We start from the raw sequence: 26,164 nt of genomic DNA on the forward strand, positions 1-26,164 counted from the left end.
CAAAATCACACAAAAATTATCAATGGAAATCAAATGTATCAACCCATGGAGGTCTGGATTTGGAGTCGCACTCAAAATTAAAGTGGAAAACCACACTACAGGCTGATCCAACTTTGATGTAATGTCCTTAAAACAAAAAGTCAAAATGAGGCTCAGTAGTGTGTGTGGCCTTCACGTGCCTGTATGACATCCCTACAACGCCTGGGCATGCTCCTGATGAGGTGGCGGATGGTCTCCTGAGAGATCTCCTCCCAGACCTGGACTAAAGCATCCGCCAACTCCTGGACAGTCTGTGGTGCAACGTGGCGTTGGTGGATGGAGCGAGACATGATGTCCCAGATGTCATCAATTGGATTCAGGTGTGGGGAATGGGCGGGCCAGTCCATAGCATCAATGCCTTCCTCTTGCAGGAACTGCTGACACACTCCAGCCACATGAGGTCTAGCATTGTCTGGCATTAGGAGGAACCCAGGGCCAACCGCACCAGCATATGGTCTCACAAGGGGTCTGAGGATCTCATCACGGTACCTAATGGCAGTCAGGCTACCTCTGGCGAGCACATGGAGGGCTGTGCGGCCCCCCAAAGAAATGGCACCCCACACCATGACTGACCCACCACCAAACCGGTCATGCTGGAGGATGTTGCAGGCAGCAGAACGTTCTCCACGGTGTCTCCAGACTCTGTCATGTCTGTTACATGTGCTCAGTGTGAACCTGCTTTCATCTGTGAACGGCACAGGGCGCCAGTGGCGAATTTGCCAATCTTAGTGTTGTCTGGCAAATGCCAAACGTCCTGCACGGTGTTGGGCTGTAAGCACAACCCCCACCTGTGGACGTCGGGCCCTCATACCACCCTCATGGAGTCTGTTTCTGACCGTTTGAGCAGACACATGCACATTTGTGGCCTGCTGGAGGTCATTTTGCAGGGCTCTGGCAGTGCTCCTCCTGCTCCTCCTTGCACAAAGGCAGAAGTAGCGGTCCTGCTGCTGGGTTGTTGCCCTCCTACGGGCCCCTCCACGTCACCTGATGTACTGGCCTGTTTCCTGGTAGCGCCTCCATGCTCTGACACTACGCTGACAGACACAGCAAACCTTCTTGTCACAGCTCGCATTGATGTCCCATCCTGGATGACCTGCACTACCTGAGCCACTTGTGTGGGTTGTAGACTCAGTCTCATGCTACCACTAGAGTGAAAGCACCGCCATCATTCAAAAGTGACCAAAACATCAGCCAGGAAGCATAGGAACTGAGAAGTGGTCTGTGGTCACCACCTGCAGAACCACTCCTTTATTGGGGATGTCCTGCTAATTGCCTATAATTTCCACCTGTTGTCTATCCCATTTGCACAACAGCATGTGAAATGTATTGTCAATCAGTGTTGCTTCCTAAGTGGACAGTTTGATTTCACAGAAGTGTGATTGACTTGGAGTTACATTGTGTTGTTTAAGTGTTCCCTTTATTTTTTTGAGCAGTGTATGTTTTCGTTAGCCTCGACAGTCATCAAACTCTTAAGGAGCCGAAGCAGTAACAGTCTTATCACAAGTATTCCGAGTTACTTCACAAGATAATTGTTTTAGTGTGTTTTAGTGTGTGTTTGTTAACGATTAAATCGATTAGTTATACGTACGAGCATGATACTAGAAACGTCAAGGTTGTGGCTTCCCTTCTCACAGGGGGGTCGTTCATTTCATTTCAGCAAGTCATGATACACAGATTTCTCTGAAATCGTTTCTGTAGTTAGAAAAAAATTAAGCATTCCGGAATCATTATTTTGTTGAAATATTATTTGATCTCTGAGAAGTTAAACTAATTGATTTCACCCATTTTAATTTATAGGATTCATATAATATTCAATAATTATAGTACCTAGCAGAATTTCCAAAGAAATGGTCCAGGTACTTGCATTGATTTGTGCAAAAAAAAGTTAGCATTTGAAACAGTTGCCAGGTAAACAAACCAAAGCTTGGGTTGCCGTCATACCAGCTCCCCAGCAGATTGCCGGCGCAGAAGAAATATCAGCCTGCGCAGAGAAGTACGAGATTGAGCTCAACTTTCTAGAGTTTTCTAATTTAGTTAACACTATCAACGTTTTGCTTTTACCATGGGATTTGTGCTCAAATCAACACAATATTAGCCAATTTCAATGTAACATACCGAAACAAAACAACTATGCAAGACTTAGTATGCAAAACTAACTGCAATCGATGTTATTGTAGGCTGAGTGCATTGGAGTAGGATTCAATTGCATTGACAGGCACGACTCAGCCCACACTCTACATAGACCGGTATGCCATAACCAGTCAGAGCTAAAGTAGGCCTAATATGCAAATATGCATTACTATATATGGATCTGTGCCACTCACTTTCAACTGTTTTGTGTTTACAGCATGAACGGTCACGAGTAGACGTGCTTGTTTTGAGATCAAAGCGAGAGCTGCATATAGCCAGCCACCTGTGCACATTTGATCATATTATTTGCTAGTTAATGAGTTATTAGCCTTGTTATAGCTCATTTCTAGTCAAGAATGTGGGAGTGATTGCTTACTACAAGAACACAAAATGTGTGCATTTCTAGACAACTTTGAAAAGCAAGTCAGGTAAAGAGCTTTTTTTTGTGTTAAAAGGGCAGTGTTGTATTTTGAGACGGTCTTGAATAAGCTAAGTAGCCAATAGGCATAATTTGTCTGGTTCTCTGTAATAATGGTATGGGAATAATAATGCATTTGATTTTGGAAAGTGGTTTCTTGCATGAAACAACATTTTCAGTCACCTCCTTGTCTGAAGGACAAGTGGATAAACAGGTTAAAATGTCAAACCCCGCATGTTTTTTTTCAAAAGTCTCACGGAATGTAGACCAACATTTAACGCCACACATTTGCTGCTACTGTGGGCTGAATGACAGAACAGCTGTTTCCATATTAATGTTATGGGATGCATTTTTCTCCATTAGTTTTTATGGTAGGCCATTCGGATCAAATAGCCACGGTTACTTAATTGGCCACGGTTTAAAACTAACTTAAAGCAAGTACAGCCTTAGTGTTCACAGTAAACGCGCGCCGGACGTTTGCGTTCAGAAGACGTGAAATTTGCTCAGTGCTGACAATAACAGGGAACATTGCCAACGAAGCAAGCTAGATCTACTCAGGGTTTTCTAAAGCTAACCAGCTTCAGTTAGCTTCACATTTCAGCTCAGTCTTCATCCGTACTACGGCAGTGCATATTGCTTGTCCCCCTGCCACTAACTCTAGCAGGGATGCAACTGTGCGTGCATGTCACACATGGCTAGTCGAGTGCCAAACTCTTCATTGAGACAATGCTGAAACGTCAATCCATGGGTGTGTCAGTGCCACATTTTAATTTGTGCCAAAGTCTAAATGAAAGAAAAGTTATTGCAAATGCAGCAGGCTATCATGTGAAATAGGCTTTTAGTAATGTTGTCTTTTATTTGATTACTTCTCGTTAATGCCAACTTTGATGTGCTTGTGTGCTTATGAATGCACAACCACAAGCACCCTTTTCCCCCACTCCTATCGATAAAATCATTCTATTAAGTCAAACAAAAGTGTTACTGTGCTTGAAGTCTAAAATGCATTCTGTCATTGCTAAATGTTCAATGCAGGGAGGGGCAAATTTGATGCGAGTGGGGGTCAACAACAAAAAAATCAGTCACCAAGGGGGGCCGCAGTGGCTCATGGGTCCGCGTACCCTCATCCATACCACATGCAGTCAGTCTTTTGGGGGCCCCAACATTTTCTGCAATTCTACACATTTTACCATGGGGTGGAGAGAAATGTTTGCAGTTTTTATGATATCTGACTGTGTGTGACTAACAAAATCAAATGGGGGCCGCCCGGTCGGAAATTAGACCATGATTACTACAAGTTTAGATTGCTGACCGCAAGACTAACTTACAATCTGAAATATTTTAGCTGATGGCTTATTGAGTGACTTTCAGTGATGAACGGTTATCCCAATTTGAGCCCAGAGTTGACCAAAGTTACCTCACTAACTCCTCAAACCTGCTTCGTAGGATTACCCCTCTGGTCCATAGGCTGCTTACAGTTTTTCTGCTTAAGAAAACCAATGTAATTTGAGTGAACTCTCCCTTTAACAATGGGGGGATTCAGGATGTAGGACGAGACAAACCCAACAACTTCAATGAGAAATTTATCTGAACAGGGGGGAAAAAACATCACCAATTCACTGAGAATACTGTGCATTACATAGTATGAAGAAACAATACTCAGAGCCACCGCTCCATACTACTTGTGTAACGGTTTTCTAGGTGTGTTGAAGGAGAGTCGGACCAAAACGCAGCGTGTAGATTGCGATCCATGTTTAATCAAACAAACGTAAACACGAAATAACACAAACATTACAAAACAATAAACGTAATGAAAACCGAAACAGCCTATACTTGTGTCAACTAACACAGCGACAGGAACTAAGGACAATCACCCACAACAAACTCAAAGAATATGGCTGCCTAAATATGGTTCCCAATCAGAGACAACGATAAACACCTGCCTCTGATTGAGAACCACTCCAGACAGCCATAGACTTTGCTAGATCACCCCACAAGCTACAATCCCAATATATACACACCCACATACAAAAACCCATGCCACACCCTGGCCTGACCCAATACATAAAGATAAACACAAAATACTTCGACCAGGGCGTGACAACTTGTTAAATATAGAAAACTGATATTATATACACATTGTTAGTTTAGTTAGGTACTATATTTATTCAATATTATATGGATCTTATGAATTAAAATGGCCAATTTAGGTGCAATCAATTAGGTTAATTAAATTAGATTTCAACAAAATAATGTTGCAGGAATGCTAATCTTATCTGTTTCTAACAACAAACTATTTCAGAACAATCTGAGATGGTGGAACGACCCAGGGATCACATTCATAAAATGCAAACGTGTCTGCTAAGTGGAATAGATTAGTATTACAATGCTATGGTGTTGTGCCCTACTTTTCCCCAACTGATGTAGTTCCTCTGGCTTTTTGTGACACAGACTGTCCGTGAGGGCAACCGTTTTCTCTTTACTTAATTGATCTGTTGACAACTGGTGCCCTCACCAACGACCAGCCCCACCTCGACTAGAAACCATTTTCCTAATCATTTTAGGGGCCTCTTGGGGATATATTTAGCTTGCTGGAAACAGAGGGATACTGTAATTCCTGGGGCACTTCCTGATTTAGTTCCTCGTTTTAGATTTGGTTCATTAAGAAATGATAGCAGCCATGACTGAATTAACCGTGAGTTGGTTGAGGGTTGTGGTTTGATGTGGGTGTCTCGTGTGTTCGTAGGTGGTAAGAGTTAAACAAATGATTTAGCCAATTAGCTTCAGCCGGCTGGTGCGTGACCGTGGCAAAGTTGGTTTGACTTTGGATAAACTCGTCCCAAGGCTTGAATTGCTGGCGCATAGAGCCTGGTAACAGTGTGGGACTGTTTGGAATTCAGGGGTATTGGATTTACTGAGTGACATGCTAATCAATTCAAATTCTGTTAAGAGGCGCAGCTCTAAATCGAGGCGGGAGAGGGATGTCACTAATTAACACAGCCACAAAGTCATAAACCTTGCCTATTTCTAAAATGCCTCTTCTTAAAATCTGATTTTAAAGCTAACACTAACCACACTGCTAACCTTATGCCTAACCCTAACCTTAAATTATGACCAAAAAGCACATTTTTGTAGTCCATTTTTACTTTGTGGCTGTGGAAGCGAGTGGAAAACAAGATGTTCTATCACATGAACCATATTATTTTGGGGAAGCACAATTGAGTTGGGCATATAAAGTTTACGTGTAAAAACTATTTCTAAGATGCGTACTTTCAGATTTTCTAACTCACTTCCTTAAATCACTTGCGCCTCTTGAACTTTGAAGTTCACAATGTAGGGGGGAGGTTCTAAGGGTTGCACTAGATGGTGATGGACAGAGATTAGCCAATAAAAACTGGCGGTTGTTTGACGCTCCTGCCGTAAGTGCTCATTTGAGTGGATGAAAATAGTCGTAAGTGCTCATTTGAGTGGATGAAAAAAGTCGAGGAGTGAAGTCGGGGGAGGGGCATCTGACAGCCAAGTCTGACACTGGTCTGGTTTTCTAACAGCAAGGCTAAGTGCAATATGGCAGCGTTGCCATTCTTTATAAAAGGTTGTTCTCCAGCCACCATATCACACACTTAAATTGAGAATGTATGTGTGTACATTGTATAATACATTGGTGAAAGAGAACCTAAAATATCACATTAATTTGTACATTTCTATTGTATACATGAATTGTGGCAAAGTTGGTTCCTGTTTAAGTCATGTCTTTGGTCACGTTCGCGTGGGTCTACGAAAAACACCCTAATGATTGGTTGACAAACGAGCCTCCCACAATGCATGCGATGACTGCAGGATAAAGTTAGTGAAGAGCCTGACAACTGCAGAGTCGGAACTTGTATCCCCATAATGCAACACACACCAACGATGGTCACCAACTTGAGAAAAGGGATCCGCTCAGAACGCACCCATAGACGCCCATTCAAGGTCCATTCTGAGGCGCTGTAAAACCAGACGTGCAACTTGTTACGTTCCCCAGCAAGAACACCAAAAATGATGCCCAAACACGAGGGGGAACTGACGGTCAGTGACCAACAACCAAAACAGGTGGGGTTTTAGGAGGCATTCTGAACGACACTCATGGGGTCTACTGAAAGTTGACTAGCAACAACAACTGGAACGAACCTAAAAGACCCACCATGAGCATCCAGTAAATTTGCTCAAGAAGAGGCAAACAAAATAAAATCCCACACCAAACTTAGACGGGAAGCAATCAAAAAAATTAATATTTTAGACAAAGGAATGTTTTTCTAGAAATCAAATAGGGAGCGCCAACTAAAGGTCTCTCAAAACAACTAGAGCCCTGAGCTAGCCACTTTCAGTATCTTAGCAAAAAGAGGGGTGAGGGAAACATCTTTACTCTGTTCTGCAATCAGCTGCTTCAAGTGTCAACTGTGGGGACCCTCTATTCCTTCAGTGGTCCTAGAAGATACTTGCTCACCTTTGGGGTTTTCAAAGGAGAGGTCAACTCAGGGGGTTTAGCAAAATCCAGATCACCCATAAATGTCTCGGACAGATCGACCAGGGTGGGATCGCTCCTCAACACTAGACTTGCTCCCGGCGACTTTTTTAGACATAGTATGTGTAACGGCACAAACTAGGAACACCCTAGGGCACTTTTCTGATAACCCATCAGCTTTCTCTACTCTGGGTTCCTTACAAACGACAGGATTTGGAACGAGCTTCCCTCCAGCCACATTGTTTCCCAAAATGCATGACACCCCCTTCACCGGTAGGCTAGGCCTCACTCCAATGATAACGTAACTTGTTCAGACTTAAGTTCAGACTTGAGTTCCATATTATACAAAGGAACTTCCATGCAACCATCTCCCATGTCTTGTACTAACACACTGTAACCAGTTGCTGAAGTGTCAGACAAAGGCAAAACACCCTCCAAAATGAAGGCCTGGGATGCCCCAATATCTCGCAGTATCTTCACCGGCTGCTTAAAAGCATCGCCACTCTGCAGAGATATGAACCCTGCGGTACAAGCCGACTGTAAGGCAGCCGGTGAAGATTCTGCGAGACATTGTAGCAGCCCAGTCCTTCATTTTGGAGGTACAATCCAGCTGCGCCCTACATGCTAATGTGCTATATGTGCTAAAGTCAAATCCCAAAACAATAAATGTAAAAAACAAAACCTGTAACAACCTGCACTCCGAATTGATGATTACTTGGGTACTGCCAGCTGTGGGCATGTTGACAGGATCCAAATAAACCCAACCCAAGAAAACAGTTACGGTACCCTTCATTCTGTGACATACAATTTTTTCCTATCATCTCGAAAAATCTCAGTTTTGAACGAGACTGACTTTATGACCAAAATTACACATTGTTGTCAATTTTGTCAAAAGTTTGGACACACCTACTCATTCAAGGGTTTACTTGTACTACTTTATAAATTGTAGAATAATAATGAAGACAAAATATAAAATAACACATATGGAATCATGTATTAATAAAAAAAAAGTGTTAAACAAATCAAAATATACTTTATATTTCAGATTCTTCAGCTTCGCACACTCTTGGTATTTACTCAATCAGCTTCACCTGGAATGCTTTTCCAACAGTCTTGAAGGAGTTCCCACATATACTGAGCACTTGTTGGCTGCTTTTCCCTCACTCTGCGGTCCAACTCATCCCAGATCATCTCAATTGGATTGAGGTCAGGTGATTGTGGATGCCAGGTCATCTGATGCAGCACTCAATCACTCTCCTTCTTGGTCAAATAGCCCTTACGCAGCCTCGATTTTTGGGGGGTCATTATTCTGTTGAAAAACATATGATCGTGTCACGTTCTGACCTTAGTTCCTTTTTTATGTCTTTGTTAGGTTGGTCAGGGCGTGAGTTGGGGTGTGAGTTGGGGTGGGTAGTCTATGTTCTTTTTTCTAGGTTGTTATATTTCTATGTCTTTGGCCTAGTATGGTTCTCAATCAGAGGCAGGTGTCGTTCATTGTCTCTGATTGAGAATCATACTTAGGTCGCCTGTTTTCCCCATTTTGGTTGTGGGTGTTTAATTTCTGTTTAGTATGTTCACCTGGCAGAACTGTTTCGTTTTCTCTTCGTTATTATTTTGTGTAGTGTTCAGTTTTTCTATTAAAATATGATAAACACTTACCACTCTGCATTTTGGTCCTCCTCTCCTTCACCAGACAAAAACCGTTACAGATAGTCCCAAAAACAGATGGGATGGCATATCGCTTTCAGAATGCTGTGGTAGCCATGTTGGTTAAGTGTGCTTTGAATTCTAAAATCACTGACAGTGTCACCAGCAAAGACCCCCACCACACCATCACACCTCCTCCTCCTCCATGCTTCACGGTGTGAACCACACATGTGGAGGTTATCCGTTCACCAAGAGTGTGCAAAGCTGTCATCAAAGCAAAACGTGGCTACTTTGAAAAATATAAAATATAAACTCAGCCATAAAAGAAATGTCCTCTCGCTGTCAAATGCATTTATTTTCAGCAAACTTAACGTGTAAATATTTGTATGGTCATGACAAGATTCAACAACTGAGACATAAACTGAACAAGTTCCAAAGACATGTGACTAACAGAAATGTAATAATGTGTCCCTTAACAAAGGGGTTGTCAAAATCAAAAGTAACAGTCAGTATCTGGTGTGGTCACCAGCTGCATTAAGTACTGCAGTGCATCTCCTCATGGACTGCACCAGATATGCCAGTTCTTGCGGTGAGATGTTACCCCACTCTTCCACCAAGGCACTTGCAAGTTCCCGGACATTAATGGGGGGGGATTGGCCCTAGCCCTCACCCTCTGATCCAACAGGTCCCAGATGTGCTCAATGGAATGTTAGGCTATCTATCCGCCAATTGAAGCTCAACAGAAGTTGGGTGATGTAACAGGACAGTGACCCAAAACAGAATTAAATCAACAATATAATGGTTTCAACAGAAGAAAATACGCCTTCTGGAGTGGCCCAGTCAGAGTCCTAACCTCAACCCGATTTGAGATGCTGTGGCTTGACTTCAAGAGAGCAGTTTATACCAGACACCCCAAGGATTTTGCTGAACTGAAACAGTTTTGTAAAGAGGAATGGTCCAAAATTCCTCCTGACCATTGTGCAGCTCTGATCCACCACTACAGAACACTTTTGGTTGAGGTTATTGCTGCAAAAGGAGGGTCACACAGTTTTTAAATCCAAGGGTTCCCATACTTTTTCCACCCTGCACTGTGAATATTTACACGGTGTGTTCAATAAAGACATGACATTTTTAATTGTTTGTGTTATTAGTTTAAGCAGACTGTGTTTGTCTATTGTTGTGACCTAGATGAAGATCAGATCAAATTTTATGACACATTTATTCAGAAATTCAGGTATTTCCAAAGGGTTCACATACTTTGATTTTCTTACAATTAAAGTAAGGGCCCATGGACTCTTGATCTAGTGGTATGGAAGACTACATAATTTCAGTCTTTAACTTGTCATGGTTTCAACTCACCGGGTCTGGATCTTGGGACCAATATCACGGTATAAATCTTGGTTTTGGCTCCTGGATATTACCTTAATCATTTGTTTACAAACCATAAGCCACTCAGTTTGAAGAAGACAATGCTCTCTGATCACTCCCAGCCCATAGGAAACCCACCCAGTTGACTACTTTTAAATGGCAATGTCAATACTAAAACAAGTTAAATGCCAAAACAAGGCAAAACAATGGCAAAATAAAGATAGGTAAAGTGATTATTTAAACATCTAATTCATTAGATGCATAAGTCATTCAATCAAGTTTCAGATTCATATAATTAACATTTTACTTGAAAATTAGGTAAAACACGTATGTTTTTACTATTTTAATTTGATATGCAAATAAAATGTCAACAATTCATCTTTAATGGAAGTTTAATCAAAATGATCACTACTGTGCATGATTCATCCTTTATCACTGAATCATTGGATAGAGGTGAAAGATAAATAAACGACAGCGCGGAGAGGCTGCCCCCCTTTTCGGTGAAAAGATTTTCAGATTTGTTTACCATTTAGCCCCTTACTAAAGCTGCTACACTACAGCTGCTCCAGTCAGAACAGTTTCCGGGTATATGAGGCTAAACAGTTTTAGGAGGGTATAAATGCTCTTATGCATTATTAAAGAAATGAAAATCTATGTTTACAGTATAATTTGAGGATCTTTAAAGTAAGAGCCATCAAATTGTCATCAACATCTATTCTTTGCAATCTTATTAGGGATTCAAAGGTTCAATGATCTGGTTGTTTGTTCTTAACTGTTACACGTTTACAGCGTACTCCTGGTTCTTTTTTAAGGCTTATGCAGCTTTTTAGGCTTTTAGATTCTTTTTTTTTCAAGTTTTATTGGTCGTATGTACAGGATACACCAGGGGTACTCAAGTACTATTTGGGCTCGCGCAGCGGTCTAAGGCACTCTTGTTAGTGGAGAGAACATTTAGTCATTTTAATGCAAAATTCCTGCAATTCTACACATTTTTCCATGTCTAATTGGTGTTTATATGACACCAGGGGTTGAAACCTGACCAAGACCCCTTTCTGGGTCCATATCCGGACCACAGTCCGCCAATTGAGTATGAGGGGGTATATACTGTCCAACGGAATGCTTACTTGCATGTTCGTAATTGACAATGCAACAACAATAAGAAATAATACAAGATAAGAATATGAATGGAATGAAATGGCCTTTCCTCTAGCCTAGCGGTTAAGAGCGGTGGACCAGTAACTGAAAAGTTACTGGTTCAAATCCCAGAGCTGGCAAGGTGGAAAAATCTGCTGTTCTGCCCTTGATCAAGACAGTTATCCCCCAACAACGGCTCCCAATGTTTTTATTTTTTATTTTTAATACCTTTATTTTACTAGGCAAGTCAGTTAAGAACAAATTCTTATTTTCAATGACAGCCTAGGAACAGTGGGTTAACTGCCTGTTCAGGGGTAGAACAACAGATTTGTACCTTGTCAGCTCAGGGATTTGAACTTGCAACCTTTCGGTTACTAGTCCAACGCTCTAACCATGTGCCAATAACCTTGATTAAGGCAGCCCCCTGCACCTCTCTGATTCAGAGGGGTTGTGTTAAATGTGGAAGACACATTTCAGTTGTATGCATTCAGTTTTTACTAGGTATCCCCTTCCCTTTCTTCTCCTTGCGTGACCGTCTCTGACTTTCCTCTTTGTTCCACAGGCCTTTGGAGCTGATGTACAAGTATGGCAATCTCAGCGAGGGAGTCTGCAAGCCTGGCTATGCAGCTGCTAAGATGACTGCCATTTATCCAAAGTAAGCTAATTCTTTTAATGTGCATGTGTTATCATCTGATCTGTTTTTCAGTTTTTATAATTTGGTTTTTGATGCATCGATATGATTCAGCACCCCATAAATATTTCCTCTCCCATTTAAGTAAAGCGTTTTACCTCCGGGTGAGATGATGATGGCGCTAATTTGACGGCCTTATTCAAGGTTTTATTTCACTCTCTGACCACACCTTTCCATCTCATTAACATTCAGTTGTACTTTCTAAATCACCAGTGTCCTACTGTATTATATATGCCACATCATGGATTTTCAGCATGATCACAATAAACCCACAGATTATTGTCAGCTCCATCTCAGATACTATATGAGACGCTTCCTCCATCCAGAAAAAAACTTCCACATAAAACCATTTCCTTGTCTGCTGGCAGGCTACTAGCCCATTGTCCGGCCCTCCTCAGCTAGTTAGAGGCAGCCAGGTGACTCAGATGGTCCTCTCATTGGACAGATCATGGGTTAAAAGGTCAGGGCACCCTCAGTGACTCCCAGTGAAGATGACGACCTTCCTGTGGATTCATCTCAATGAATCTTTCATTTGTACTGACCCAGTATGAACATGTGTTTCCATAGCGTTGTGGATGGTAGGATATCAGTGACCTATCACCAGGCAGAAGCAAAGCATCTTTCTCTATTTTTATTTCCTTGATTCCTTGGGTCCTCTCTCTTTGCCATCTCAAAAAATATTAGTGGAAAAGATCTGAGTGAGAGGACCTCGGATGTTCTCCTCCAGTGTGTTTTCAGAAGGAAGCGAGGAGAGAGGGCACAAGGAATCCAGGAAATAAAAATTGAGATTGATCTTTCACCAGGCAGAGGCAAAGGGTCTCTGATATCCTACCATCCACAACGCTATGGAAACACATTTTCATACTGGGTCATTACAAATGTCAGGCACATTCTATTTTACACATCATTATCTATTACAAATGTCAGGTGTCTCAATAAGTTACCACTGACGTGAACTTTATTTGGTTGTTTTGATATTGGTCATTATTAAAAGGACAGTGTAATTCACTTTGAACGATACATACACAAATACCTTCTCAAAGCTTGCAAGGAATGATCATGGTGTGTAGTGAATGTTGACTTTGTCTTTTTGGGGACAAGAGAAGACTTTGGTCAGTGAGCAATCCCGATCCATTTCACATTTATGTTCTTGTCTAGCCAGGTGTTTCTCCTTCTTACATATAGAACATTTTATATTTAAGTTTGATCTAATATTACCACAACATTCTCAACATGCACATGTTTAGCTCTGTAAAGCATGAGAAAGCAGATTGGAATAAATCCCCATTATGTTTCTCTCTTGATATAATGGCAATTTGCATTTTAAGGTGATATTATGGGCCCAGAATATTATGGGGTCATTTTAATTTCACTCATAGGACATTTGAACAGCATTTAATCATACAAATACAACCATATTTATTTCACTTCATATGTTGACAATCTGCACATGTGGTTTGAACCTGCAATGTTTGGGTCTCAAGCCAGAGCTATGTTTGAATACTCATACTAACCATATGTGACGCAAATTGAATATGTACTGTAGTATGCTTATTGGTCATAGTATGGATATAGTTAATATGCCAAAAGTTCCCGGATGGTGTACTACATTTGCCAAAATATGAAGTATACAAGCAGCTTTTAGGACCCATAATGCAATTCATCAGAAAAATGGGCATGGCTTCAATGTTTTCACATTTGAAGAAAATGGCAGCAAATATGCAGCTGAAGTCTGATGAGAGCGGATACAAATTCATTGCTTTAACTAATTATGATAAATGTTAAGAACATGTTGAGCAATATAATAAAGTAATGACTTTTCAAATAAGTTGCGTTACATTGGCTGACAATTTGTTAGCTATGTGAGCCTTATGAACCACATAGCATAGCATATCATTACAGCAGTTGCTTGTATGTACTGGTATGTTAGCTAGCTACCTAATGTTAGTTGGCTACTAATACATCGAACTTGCCAGGCAATATATTAACTATATGCTATCATGGCCTCCCGAGTGGCACAGTGGTCTAAGGCATGCAGTGCTAGCTGTTCCACTAGAGATCCTTGGTTCGAGTCCAGGCTCTGTCGCAGACGGCTGTTACCGGGAGACCCATGGGGCGGCGAACAAATTGGCCCAGTGTTGTCCAGGTTATGGGAGGTTTGGCCAGCAGGGATGTCCTTGTCCCATTGCGCACTAGTGACTCCTGTGGTGGGCCGGGCGCAGTGCATGCTGACACGGTCGCCAGGTGTACGGTGTTTCCTCCGACACATTGGTGCGGCTGGCTTCTGAGTTAAGTGGGCATTGTGTCAAGTGCAGCTTGGTGTTTTGGAGGATGCACTTCTCTCCCGAGTCCGTATGGGAGTTTCAGCAATGAGACAAGACTGTGATTACCAATTGAATACCACAAAAAAGTGGTAAAAAACAATAGTGTGTATATATATGCTATCTAACTAACTACCCAATGTTTATTGTCTTGATTATTCATGTCATTCTTAGCTAAGTGGTATAGTCATTGTGCATTCTCAATGGACATTGTTAATTCTGGCTCTCTACTCTGATTTCAGAGCACTCTCGTCTGAGTGCGTCAGAGCACAGAATAACTGATGAGTTTAGAAACGCTCAACACCCGATGAATAAGACCGGTGTTAGTAAACGTCAGCAAAGAAAAAACATAATTAAATGTGTTTCCAGCAGCACAGTTACACAGTCACCAAAACTCTGGATAACATGAAAACAGCCTAACCAGCTCTGCTACGGTGAGTAAAATGGTCAGAGTGAGGTGTTTTCTCATTTGTGTCTGGAAGTAGCTAGCAATCTAGCCATAGTTAGCCAGTTAGCTTGGGTGCTTGACTGCCGAGGTCAGAATGCTCGGATCAAACCCTACTCCTCGGCCAGAGCATCCAGTGTGTGCTCTGAACGCACCGAGATCAAAACACATTGAATTTAAGAATGGACAATCTGTCAACTCTTGATTTTGGAACGCCCAGAGCGCACTCTGGCATTCCAGATTGAATTTACGAACACACCCGAAGTCATAAAATGTCTAGCTAGTAATTTGATATGCTAACAAGCTAGCGAGAGGTTGCATTGCAACAGCAGCAACTTCCATTAGACAGGCAAAGCCCTAGTACGCTCACCGGAAACGATACCGTTTGTTTACATGATACTAAAATTAACTAATAGTATGTAGTATATACTCATTAGGTAAGTAGTATACAATATGTTAGTATGGGTATTCGAACACAGCTCAGATCTTTTATCCTCTGCACCACCAGGGAAGCGCTCTCCCATATAATGTTTTCAGTTTATAGCCATGTCAGTATGGTTAATCAGGAATTCCACGCTTTCTTTCAAACCTTCTTATACATATCTAATCCAGGGAAATATTGGTATCACTTCACCCATCTTATTTACATTTTAGTCATTTAGCAGACACTCCTATCCAGAGAGATTTACAGTTAGTTTACAGGACAACCACATATCACAGTCATAGTAAGCTACCTTGAGGAAACATGTACTATCAGCAAAGTCAGAGCTAGTAAGGCAGAAAAAGTCAAGTGTGAGTGTTAGTTCGGGGGGGTGATGTGGGATTATTTAAGATATTCTTGGAAGAAGTAGGATCTGAAATGTTTTCTGAAGATGGGCATGGACTCTGTTGTTCTAACTTCAGGGGAAAGCTGGTTCCACCATTGGGAGCTGCCCTGCCAATGGGGCGACAGAGTAGCCTAGTGGTTAGAGCGTTGGACTAGTAACCGAAAGGTTGCAAGTTCAAATTCCCGAGCTGACAAGGTACAAATCTGTCGTTCTGCCCCTGAACAGACACTTAACCCACTGTTCCTAGGCCGTCATTGAAAAGTGTGGGAGGGCCAAGAGACCAGATGTGGCAGAATGGAGTGCTCGGTTTTGGGTGTAGGATTTTAGCATATTCTGAAGGTAGGGAGGGGCAGTACCTCTTGCTGCTCGTAGGTAAGTACCATGGTTTTGTAGTGTGTGTGAGCTTCGACTAGAAGCCAGTGGAGAGTGCGGAGGAGCGGAGGGACATGGGAGAAATTGGGAAGGTTGAACACCAGGCGGGCTGCAACGTCTCAGTGAAGCTCATCTGCATGCTCGTCGTCATCACCGGGGTCTTGACCTGACTGCAGTTCGGCATCGTAACTGACTTCAGTGTGTAAATGCTCACCTTCGATGGCCACTGGCACGCTGGAGAAGTGCTCTTCACGGATAAATCCTGTTTCAACTGTACCGGGCAGATGGCAGATAGCTTGTATGGTATCGTGTGGGTGACTGGTTTTCTGATGTCAACGTTGTGAACAGAGTTCCCCATGGTTACGGTTGGGTTATGGTATGGGCAAGCATAAGCTACGAACAACAAACACAATTGCATTTTATCAATGACAATTTGAATGCACAGAGATACCGTGAAGAGATCATGAGGCCCATTTTTGTACCATTCATCCACCACCATGACCCCATGTTTCAGAAGCATGATAATGCATGGCCCCATGTCACAGAGATCTGTAAACAATTACTGGAAGCTTGAAAATGTCCCAGTGTTTTTTTTAAGGTGCTATGACCAACATATTCATATACGTATTCCCAGTTGTGTGAAATCCATATATTAGGACCTAATGAATGTATTTAAATTGACTGATTTCCTTATATGAACTGTAACTCATTAAAACCTTTGGAATTCTTGCATGTTGCTTTTATATAAGGTATCCAAGACTCTGAGTGCTGATCTAGGATCACTGCAGATCATGAAAAACATATCATTTTTTACACAATGTACATTTTTTTACAGTAAATCTCAATTATGATTTTTACTGGATTTTTATATGTAATCTAAAGCTAATATAAGTAGAGGGACTATTTTCAGAGGTTGCTTGTTGTGACAGCTGAGGGAACTTTATGCACTTGGCCAGATGATTGTGCATCTTTGTTGCATTCTTCACATATGATTTGGCACAGTATTTGCAAATGTACACAGCTTTTCCTTCTACATTAGCGGCAGTGTAATGTCTCCACACATCAGATAGTGCCCGTGGCATTTTCCTGAAAATATTACAAAAAAAAATAGTGGAAAAGAAAACAAATACAATTCCATGAACAGATAAGTGTGCAAGATCTTGAGAATCAGCTGTACATGTGCAGTGGACTCTTCCATCACATGTGATAAAAGAATGCACTGTGCATGCAGAGGGTTGCAATTCCATTGAATTGAGGATAGTTTAACCAAAATATGCCACAAGACCTAAAAATTCCCCGAATTCCCAGGCTTAACTTCCAATGGAAAACTTCCGGAAAAATCCCAGAAATTTACCAGAGAGTTTCCGACCCTTTGTAAAACTACCTTAGATATGGATTATCAAAGCTGTTCACATCATGCGAGCCACAATGCACACTCTTTTTGCTCTTTAGATACCACACCACACCACACCACTCCTGGTTACTTTGACTGCATCCATTTTTCCCAATGCCTTCTTCACCATCGTCGGGACTTCAAAAAGGGTTTCCCAAATAAACATCATTGTCCAAAAAAAACGTAGTCCAACAAGCAAATCGATTTATAAAACCTTTTTTTTTTACATCAGCAGATGTCACAAAGTGCTGTACAGAAACCCAGCCTAAAACCCCAAACAGCAAGCAATGCAGATGTAGAAGCATTGTGGTTAGGAAAAACTCCCTAGAATAGCAGACACGTAGGAAGAAACCTAGAGAGAAACCAGGCTCTGAGGGGTGGCTGGTCAGGTGGATATTATAAGAGTACATCTCCATTTAAGTCCAGATTGTTCATCAGGCTCATTTTGAGTCATCAGACTCATTTTCCACAACTATTTGAGCTCTTTTTGTTCCATTCTTGGACTTCACTGTTGTCCACACATTTTTCTCGCTAACTGTACTCGACATGCTTTCAGCATCAAACAACACTTCTGCTTCCGCCATGTTCCGCTTCCTACCAGAATCCGCCTCCTCGTTCAAGCTCTTCAATGGATTCTGAATCATCTAGCGTGTTTGCAGGCAGAGTAAAACAAAAATAACAAAACAAAGGATAAATCTTTCCGGACCTATACATGCAGTCGATAGATACACCCAATACAAAAATAAAATTAAACGATTGTGTTGTCCTTCCGGCCTGTTATATTGAAATATTTGCTGCAAACAATTCACTGAACCCAGGTAACCATTCTGTCAATTTCGATTTGTCCCTTCGCCTAACCTTAAATTAAGGTTAGCAGTGTGATTTATTTAGAAACCAACAGTGTTTCTGACTTTGTGGCTGTGTTAACTAATGACGACCCTACACTTGGACACCTTGCCATGGGGCAAACTTATCACAATTCATTGGATATTTGTAAAGGTTTACTTATTTTTTTGGCTAGTCTGCATTAAAAAAAATCTACATTTTATAAATAGTAAAATTGTGTGATATGATTGCATTTTAGAACCTGGCTCCCCCTCGTCCCAAGATGAATGGTCTTGATCAATAACGTTTTAGGCAAATTTGTGTTGCATGGCCGGGTGTGCATGGTTTGCTCGTTTGACCATTCCATTGATCCCTAAAGAGAAATCTCCATCCACCCGGGACACCAGGGCATGCAAAACAATCTCACCCATTGCTTCAATACATGCTCCAAACTGTTCACTATTTAGGTTATCCATATTACCTGAGCTCATATTCTTTCTATTTCCAGGGTGGATTCAAGGTCACAATTTAGATAGTCATTGATATACAGCTTGCTAGCTTGCTGAAATAAGACAGGGACAAAGAATATCGCTATTTGATAATGTCCGTGTGAATGTCCAAAAATTAACACGGTTTCACTGGAATTATCAAACGGCAAGAGTAAAATGTCAACCCTTAACATGTCAACAGATTGTATAGGCACGGTTTAGCTGAGACAGGTAGCATCTTTTTTTCTAAGAGTGTAAGTAGAACCATATAGGGTTTTTAGGTTTATCCCCATAGGGGAACCCTGTTTGGTGCTGGTTAGAAACCTTTGCAGAGGTTCCAGCTAGAACCCTCTGTGTAGGGTTCTTCAAAGAACCCCCTGTATATGGTACTACCTAGAACACTCTATAAAATGATTCTTGGTAGAACCCTTCATAATCTAAATGTTCTTCCTAGAACTGTCTATGAACTGTTCTACCCAGAACCCCTTTGTCTTTGGAGGGTTATGGTGGAACCTTTCTATGAAAGATTATCCTTATATTTTGTATTATTTATGTCAATACATTACATTTTATAAGGCCTTTCTTTGAGGGCCTAATTATACCCCCAACACAGTGGTGTTAGGAATCTCCTGGTTTGGCCTGCAAATTACGTTATGCTGGTTTGCAAAGTGATGTGTAATTCCTATTGGAATCCAGCCAGAGTTAGGAAATCCAATAAGTGGAATTGTTAATCATCCGCAACCTGCATTCATAATGGCTGCCAGGATAGGAATGAGTGAATACTGAGACTACCTCAATCATCTAAACTGGAACAACCATCTCAGTAACGGGTGCAATAAATCCAAGAGATTAGATTGGTTTAGAAAACTGTATGTTATTTATCTTTGTGTAGCATAAAATGTATTAACTAATCAATGTTCATACAAAAACACATATATTACAGTAAAACAGACTATTCTGAAAATCTCCATGCGATAGAACCAATATTTCCCAGCATGCTCTATGTAGAACTGGTAGTCTTTCTGAAATAATGATGTTCACCTGACTTACAGTATGCCTGTCTTAACTGAAAAGGTGCTCTCATAGCTTCCATTAGCTGGCTAAGGTTAGCATGCTAGCTAGTTACACTGACAGTTGTCAGTCTGTGCCCTATTTGTTGTTATTTCTCTGCTACATGTGGAAATCACCACAATGTTCCCACCCCAATTCCTGAATATGTATTGCTTCAGTATTGGATGTGGAAATTGAGGTGGGCCTTTAAACGATCTGCCCCACCCTTGATAGAAAATATTATCTTAATGTCAGCACAACTGAACAGTTTAAGTGTTTTAGGAATTTCTTGCCATATCCCCACAATGTTTCCACAACCTAAATAAGCATTCTGGGAACCTTTTAAAGAGACTAAATGTTTTCTGGGAACGTTCTTGTAATATCAAGTGAATGTTTTTGCAGCCTAAAAGACACGTTTAAAAATAAATATATATTTATATAGGCAAGTCATTTAAGAATAAATTATTATTCTTATTTCAGAACAACAGATTTTGACCGTGGCAGCTCAGGGACTTGATCCACCAACCTGTTGGTTACTGGCCCAACACTCTAACCACAAGGCGACCTGCCATTTTAGAAACATCTGCACAACTGGACAGTTTTTGTGTTTTGGGAACATAATAATATAGCCGCTGTACATCTGAGGCAGAATGCCTTAAAGTGAAGACATGTGAGCAGTAAATAGACAACATAATACAATGTTAGCTGAAACACTAAATCAACAAAGACTTGTTAACTATGTAATATGCATTTTACATGCATTGTTGAACATGCACCCTGAAACTCAATCGGACTTCAGATGTATGGGGAAAACTCTATAAAAAGGGAGAATCATCAATTGGAAATGTTGTTTGTAGGAGTCTTACAATTACTATAAGTCCTGTGGTAGAATGATCAGCTTACTGTGATGATACCCTTACTGTGGAAAATACCCTCATCAGATGTATCTGACATATCAGGTGACATGTTGAGGACAGTAAACATCTACACTGAGGTCATGCAGAATTTATTTTCATTGGTGCAGGTGGCAGGGCATTTTGAAGGAGGTTTTCCGGCCTCTGGGTGAACTGTTGTTTCTCCCTCTCACTGTAAAGACCAATGAGATACAATGCTGTGCAGAATGACAGCTCTTTCTCACCCTTGCCACCACCATCATATGCCCCTGAATCAGTCAACTACCTGCAATGAGGGGTGGAACTACTGAATGTCACAAAGCATCTGATTTCCATGGATGATGCAACCATTGCTTTTGTTAGTAGCGTGTCACATACATTCATCACAGGTTTTTCATATTCAATAGGTTTTACCTTTGTGTGGTCTGTCAAGACGATGTGGCTAATCATTCACAGACAGAAGATAGACAGCAGTAAGGTTTGTTTGTCAAAACAACAGTGCTGATGCCAAAAACTAGTCTTTCTGTCAGTGGATTGGCAACTGTTTGAAACAGACTGGTGAGCAGGAGATTCCCATTGAGGCATAACCCCTTGTAGTTATTGTAGTGTTCCCATGCATTCCTGACAGTTGTCCAGACAGCGTTCGCTCAGCTAAGCCTATGTCTTGATCTGTTTTTAGATGCATCTCTGCATTTCCTCTCACGCTATGTTGGATGAAGGATGCTGTCACCTCTCGCTCGCTCTCTCTTTCTCTCTGCCCATGCCTCCCTCCCTCCCTCGCTGTACTCTGGGTGCTGATAAAGACAGGGACAGCCAGTAGATGACCTGAAACACAACTCCTGTAATCCTGTAAAGCATGCTGCCTCACATTAAATCAGAGCATCTCCTGCCTTATGTCCACATGGGGGTTCTGTCTGTCTAGTTGGTGTCTGGAGACTGCTTTCGGAAAGTGTTCAGACCCCTTCCCCTTTTCCACATTTTGTTACGTCACAGCCTTATTCGAAAATATATATTTAAAAAAGTCCTCACACACAATAACCCATAACGACAAAGTGAAAACAGCGTTTTTGAAATGTTTGCAAACGTATTAAAAATAAACTGAAATACCTTATTTAAATAAGTATTCAGACCCTTTGCTATGAGACTCAAAATTAAGCTGAGGAGCATCCTGTTTCCAAATCAAAAAATCAAATCAAATGTATTTATATAGCCCTTCGTACATCAGCTGATAACTCAAAATGCTGTACAGAAACCCAGCCTAAAACCCCAAACAGCAAGCAATGCAGGTGTAGAAGCATGGTGGCTAGGAAAAACTCCCTAGTAAGGCCAAAACCTAGGAAGAAACCTAGAGAGGAACCAGGCTATGTGGGGTGGCCAGTCATCTTCTGGCTGTGCCGGGTGGAGATTATAACAGAACATGGCCGAGTTGTTCAAATGTTCATAAATGACCAGCATGGTGGAATAATAACAAGGCAGAACAGTTGAAACTGGAGCAGCAGCACAGTCAGGTGGACCGGGGACAGCAAGGAGTCATCATGTCAGGTAGTCCTGGGGCATGGTCCTAGGGTTCAGGTCCTCCGAGAGAGAGAAAGAAAGGAGAGAATTAGAGAACGCACACTTAGATTCACACAGGACACCGAATAGGACAGGAGAAGTACTCCAGATATAACAAACTGACCCTAGCCCCCCGACAAACTACTGCAGCATAAATACTGGAGGCTGAGACAGGAGGGGACAGGAGACACTGTGGCCCCATCCGAGGACACCCCCGGACAGGGCCAAACAGGAAGGATATAACCCCACCCACTTTGCCAAAGCACAGCCCCACACCACTCGAGGGATATCTTCCATTGATCATCATTGAGATGTTTCTACAACTTGATTTCAGTCCACCTGATTTGACATGATTTGGAAAGGTACACACCTGTGTATATAAGGTCCCACAGTTGACAGTACATGTCAGAGTAGACAACAAGCAATGAGGTCGAAGGAATTCTCCATAGAGCTCCGAGACTGGATTGCGTCGAGGCACAGATCTGGGGAAGGGTACAAAAACATTTCTGCAGCATTGAAGGTCCCCAAGAACACGGTGGCCTCAATCATTCTTAGATGGAAGAGGTTTGGAACCACCAAGTTTGAAACCTCTTCCTAGAGCTGGTCGCCCAGCCAAATTGAGCAGTCAGGGGAGAAGGGCCTTGGTCAGGGAGGTGACCAAGAACCCAATGGTCGTTCTGACAGAGCTCCAGAGTTCCTCTGTGGAGATGGGAGGAACTTCCAGAAGGACAACCATCTCTGCAGCACTCCACCATTCACGGCATTATGGTAAAGTGGCCAGACGGAAGCCATTCCTCAGTAAAAGGCACATGACAGCCGGCTTGGAATTTGCAAAAAGGCACCTAAAGGTCTCAGACCATGAGAAACAAGATTCTCTGCAATGATGAAACTAAGATTAACTCTTTGGCCCTATGGTGAAGCATGGTGGAGGCAGCATCATGCTGTGGGGATGTTTTTCAGCGGCAGGGACTGAGAGACTAGTCAGGAACGAGGGAAAGATGAACGGTGCAAAGTACAGAGAGATCCTTGATGACAACCTGCTTGTTACGAATCCCTTTTGGCCCGACAGTCTAGGGGGTATGGTAATGAGACCCGTAACATAACTCATGCAAATTATTATTGTGACAAAGTAAAAGTGTGAACGAAATAACCACGACAACAGAAATCTACCGTCAAACTCTAGGATTATTTATAAACACACGGTAATGGGGGGAGCAGGAAAAGGGGCTGAGCTGGACCCAAGGAAAGAAACAATAAATATACAATAACACACCCCTAAGCTAGACTAGCCTACTTTAACAACTAACTAACTAACCAAAAATACAGTGGGTGGTCCGCCCAGTTCTAACTAGTGTATTTAACAAAGTTCACCTACGGGTAGTGTATGCCCATGGGCAACTTGTCTTGGTTTCCCCTTTTCCCACCAGCAAAACATAACCAAAAACAAACACCATAACCAAAAACAATACTCACAGGGGATGACAGTGCATTGTTTGCTGTTTGGAGGTGCACTTTTTTAAACTATATAAAAATTTGATTTGATTTGAGATTAAGATACAAAGCGAGAGTGAAACACAGAGACCTACAGACATGGCATTTACAGAGAGATTGAGCTGAGCTTTAGAACAAACAAATGATGGGGTTTTTTAAACCATGGGGAAGGAACTGTGATAGGTCAGGAAATAGGAGGAGGTGTGTCTTCTGATTGATGATTGATTGTTGACTGATTGGGGAGTGAGGATTTTCACCTGTGAGGGGAGAAGGAGAGAAAAGAAACACACACAGGATACACACACACACACAGGATAACTGTATCCGTAACACTGCTACAGAGTGCTTGGACCTCAGACTGGGGCGAAGGTACACCTTCCAACAGGACAACGACCATAAGCACTTTTGGGTTCTGTGTTAAACTTGAAATGTTGCTTTCCTAGAGACTGGTTAATGGTTATCTGTACGGCCCAGTTGGCTTTGGAATGTGTTGGATGGGCAGGAGGAAGTCACAGTATTGCTATATTGGATATGGATGGACATATGTGGATTAGGCAAATGAGGGGTTGAGGCCCCTTAAGGGCGAAATTATGGTTTATTACCCTATTACTTCATCTTCCTGTCGAACCATAAGATGTTTATTTTTTGTTTACCTTTATTTAACTATTTTCCAAGGTAGCGCTACCCACTTCCCCAGATAATAGTTATGGTAATCGTACCTATGAATTGGTTACGGACCTTAATACCTTGTATTAGAACCTATACTATAGAATCTGCAAATGTATTACTGGAGAATATGGATGACTTAATGTCTTATTCCAGTATTGCGCCTTAAATATCACTGTTGTTGATAAGCCACATCTCCAAAATTATTCACACTTTTCTTCCTATTTCCACATAATCTTTCATGGTTCACCACCCCAACAGGGCATAAAACCAACCTCTCTTTATTGCTATATAACCCGTTTTGAGGACGCAAACCTCGTCTAGCACAAATACAGAGGCCTCAAACCTTACAATAGCGGACTCAAACCCTTATAATAGAGCTTGTTCAAACCTTCATACACACCCCCACACACACTCATACTCTGCGCTCTCACGGCCAGTGCAACTGAGACCTTCACCCTCTTGTTACAGGTTTAGCAGGAAACAAACCCCACCAGGGTCTTACATGCAGAGCCAACTGTTCTAAATCTAATTCTCAGAGGTTTTAATTCTCAAATAACTCAAAGGGACACTATGAAAGCTTAACTATGTTTAATTCTTCCCAGAGGATCAATACAGCTGCATTATACAAAACATGTTTCCACCACAAGTATATATACTCCAGTTTAGGCACTCCTTCTCTCCAATCCTTACATTAGGAAGGCAGGTAGCCTAGTGGTTAGAGCATTGGGCTAGTTGCAAGTTTGAATCCCCGAGCTGACAAGGTACAAATCTGTCGTTCTGCCCCTGAACAAGGCAGTTAACCCACTGTTCCTAGGCCGGCATTAAAAATAATAATTTGTTCTTAACTGACTTGCCTAGTTAATAGAAGGTGTGCATTATAGACGGGAGTGAAGAAATCTAAAATACCCTGAACACCTTCGGGAGAGGTTAGGAAATAACTATTGATATGGCAACAAATGGCCCCGATTCTCCCTGTAATAAGGAGCTAGAGGATTTTAATAAAGCAATGGAGGCTCTGAAAGAAGCGCACAAGCATTCTACAAATTTGGCTCGAATATGGGAAAAATTGAGCAAACTGGATAAATAAATAAATATAAATAAAAAATATAAAAAATCGGGCAACATTTCCCTGCTAACAGAGAATTCTAATCAAATAAAGAATTCAGGGAGGCAATTATGACTTGGCACAATGACAAAGAATCATCAAAAAACTCAATATACCAGCATTTTGATGTCAGCATTCTATCAACAAAAAAATACAAACTGATAAAACTGGAATTAGTATTAGTACTCAGCCACAGAAAGAGTGGGTACAGGAGTGCATTGATATAACTTGCACGTCTGCTTTGATGGCAGGTTTGAACCCTGTGATCAAAACGGTAACTGCGGGGGTCCATTTTTTGTTATTGTTTGAGGTTATCATGGAAGGGTATATTAGATCATGTGTTAATGCATGGTAGGAATAATTTGACCACAAACAGTGTGTGTGAACCCGTTATGGGATTTTATGAATAATGACTAAATGATGTATACATTTAACGCAGGATTGTAACTAACAGAATTCTACCCTGTCTGATGAAGAATGTTTGTACATAGGCAAAGAGGAAGTGTTAACAGACAACCTATGACCACAGTGAAACTAACAACAGTAAAGATGTCTAGTCCCCAACCAGGGAGGGGAGAAACTGTTGGGCTTGCAGTAGACTTAAATGTAAATGTAAATGTAGATTGTGTAACGTAGTAGCATATGCTAAGCAATATGTATGTGTTGGAATGGAATTGAAAAACAGCATTGTCATTGTCTTAGAGGAGGAAGGACATTTATGACGTAATGAGAGGTATATAAACCAATGTACATGAAATGATGGGCTCTCGAGAATAAACGTCACTGACTATTTTTGACTGGTCTCC

At 41.5% G+C, this 26,164-nt stretch overlaps 1 protein-coding gene across 3 annotated transcripts in view; it reads left to right on the plus strand.

Moving 5' to 3' along the window:
- Positions 1–26,164, plus strand: part of LOC124037912 (CMP-N-acetylneuraminate-beta-1,4-galactoside alpha-2,3-sialyltransferase-like) — a 103,577-nt gene that overhangs the window by 17,995 nt on the left and 59,418 nt on the right. For all 3 annotated transcript variants that reach the window (XM_046353158.1, XM_046353157.1, XM_046353159.1), the window contains exon 4: positions 11,797–11,889. In XM_046353158.1, the coding sequence (XP_046209114.1) occupies positions 11,797–11,889 (93 nt within the window). The remainder of the gene's footprint in view (positions 1–11,796; positions 11,890–26,164) is intronic.

The sequence above is a fragment of the Oncorhynchus gorbuscha genome, linkage group LG06, assembly GCF_021184085.1.
Source record: "Oncorhynchus gorbuscha isolate QuinsamMale2020 ecotype Even-year linkage group LG06, OgorEven_v1.0, whole genome shotgun sequence".
Lineage (NCBI taxonomy): Eukaryota > Metazoa > Chordata > Actinopteri > Salmoniformes > Salmonidae > Oncorhynchus > Oncorhynchus gorbuscha.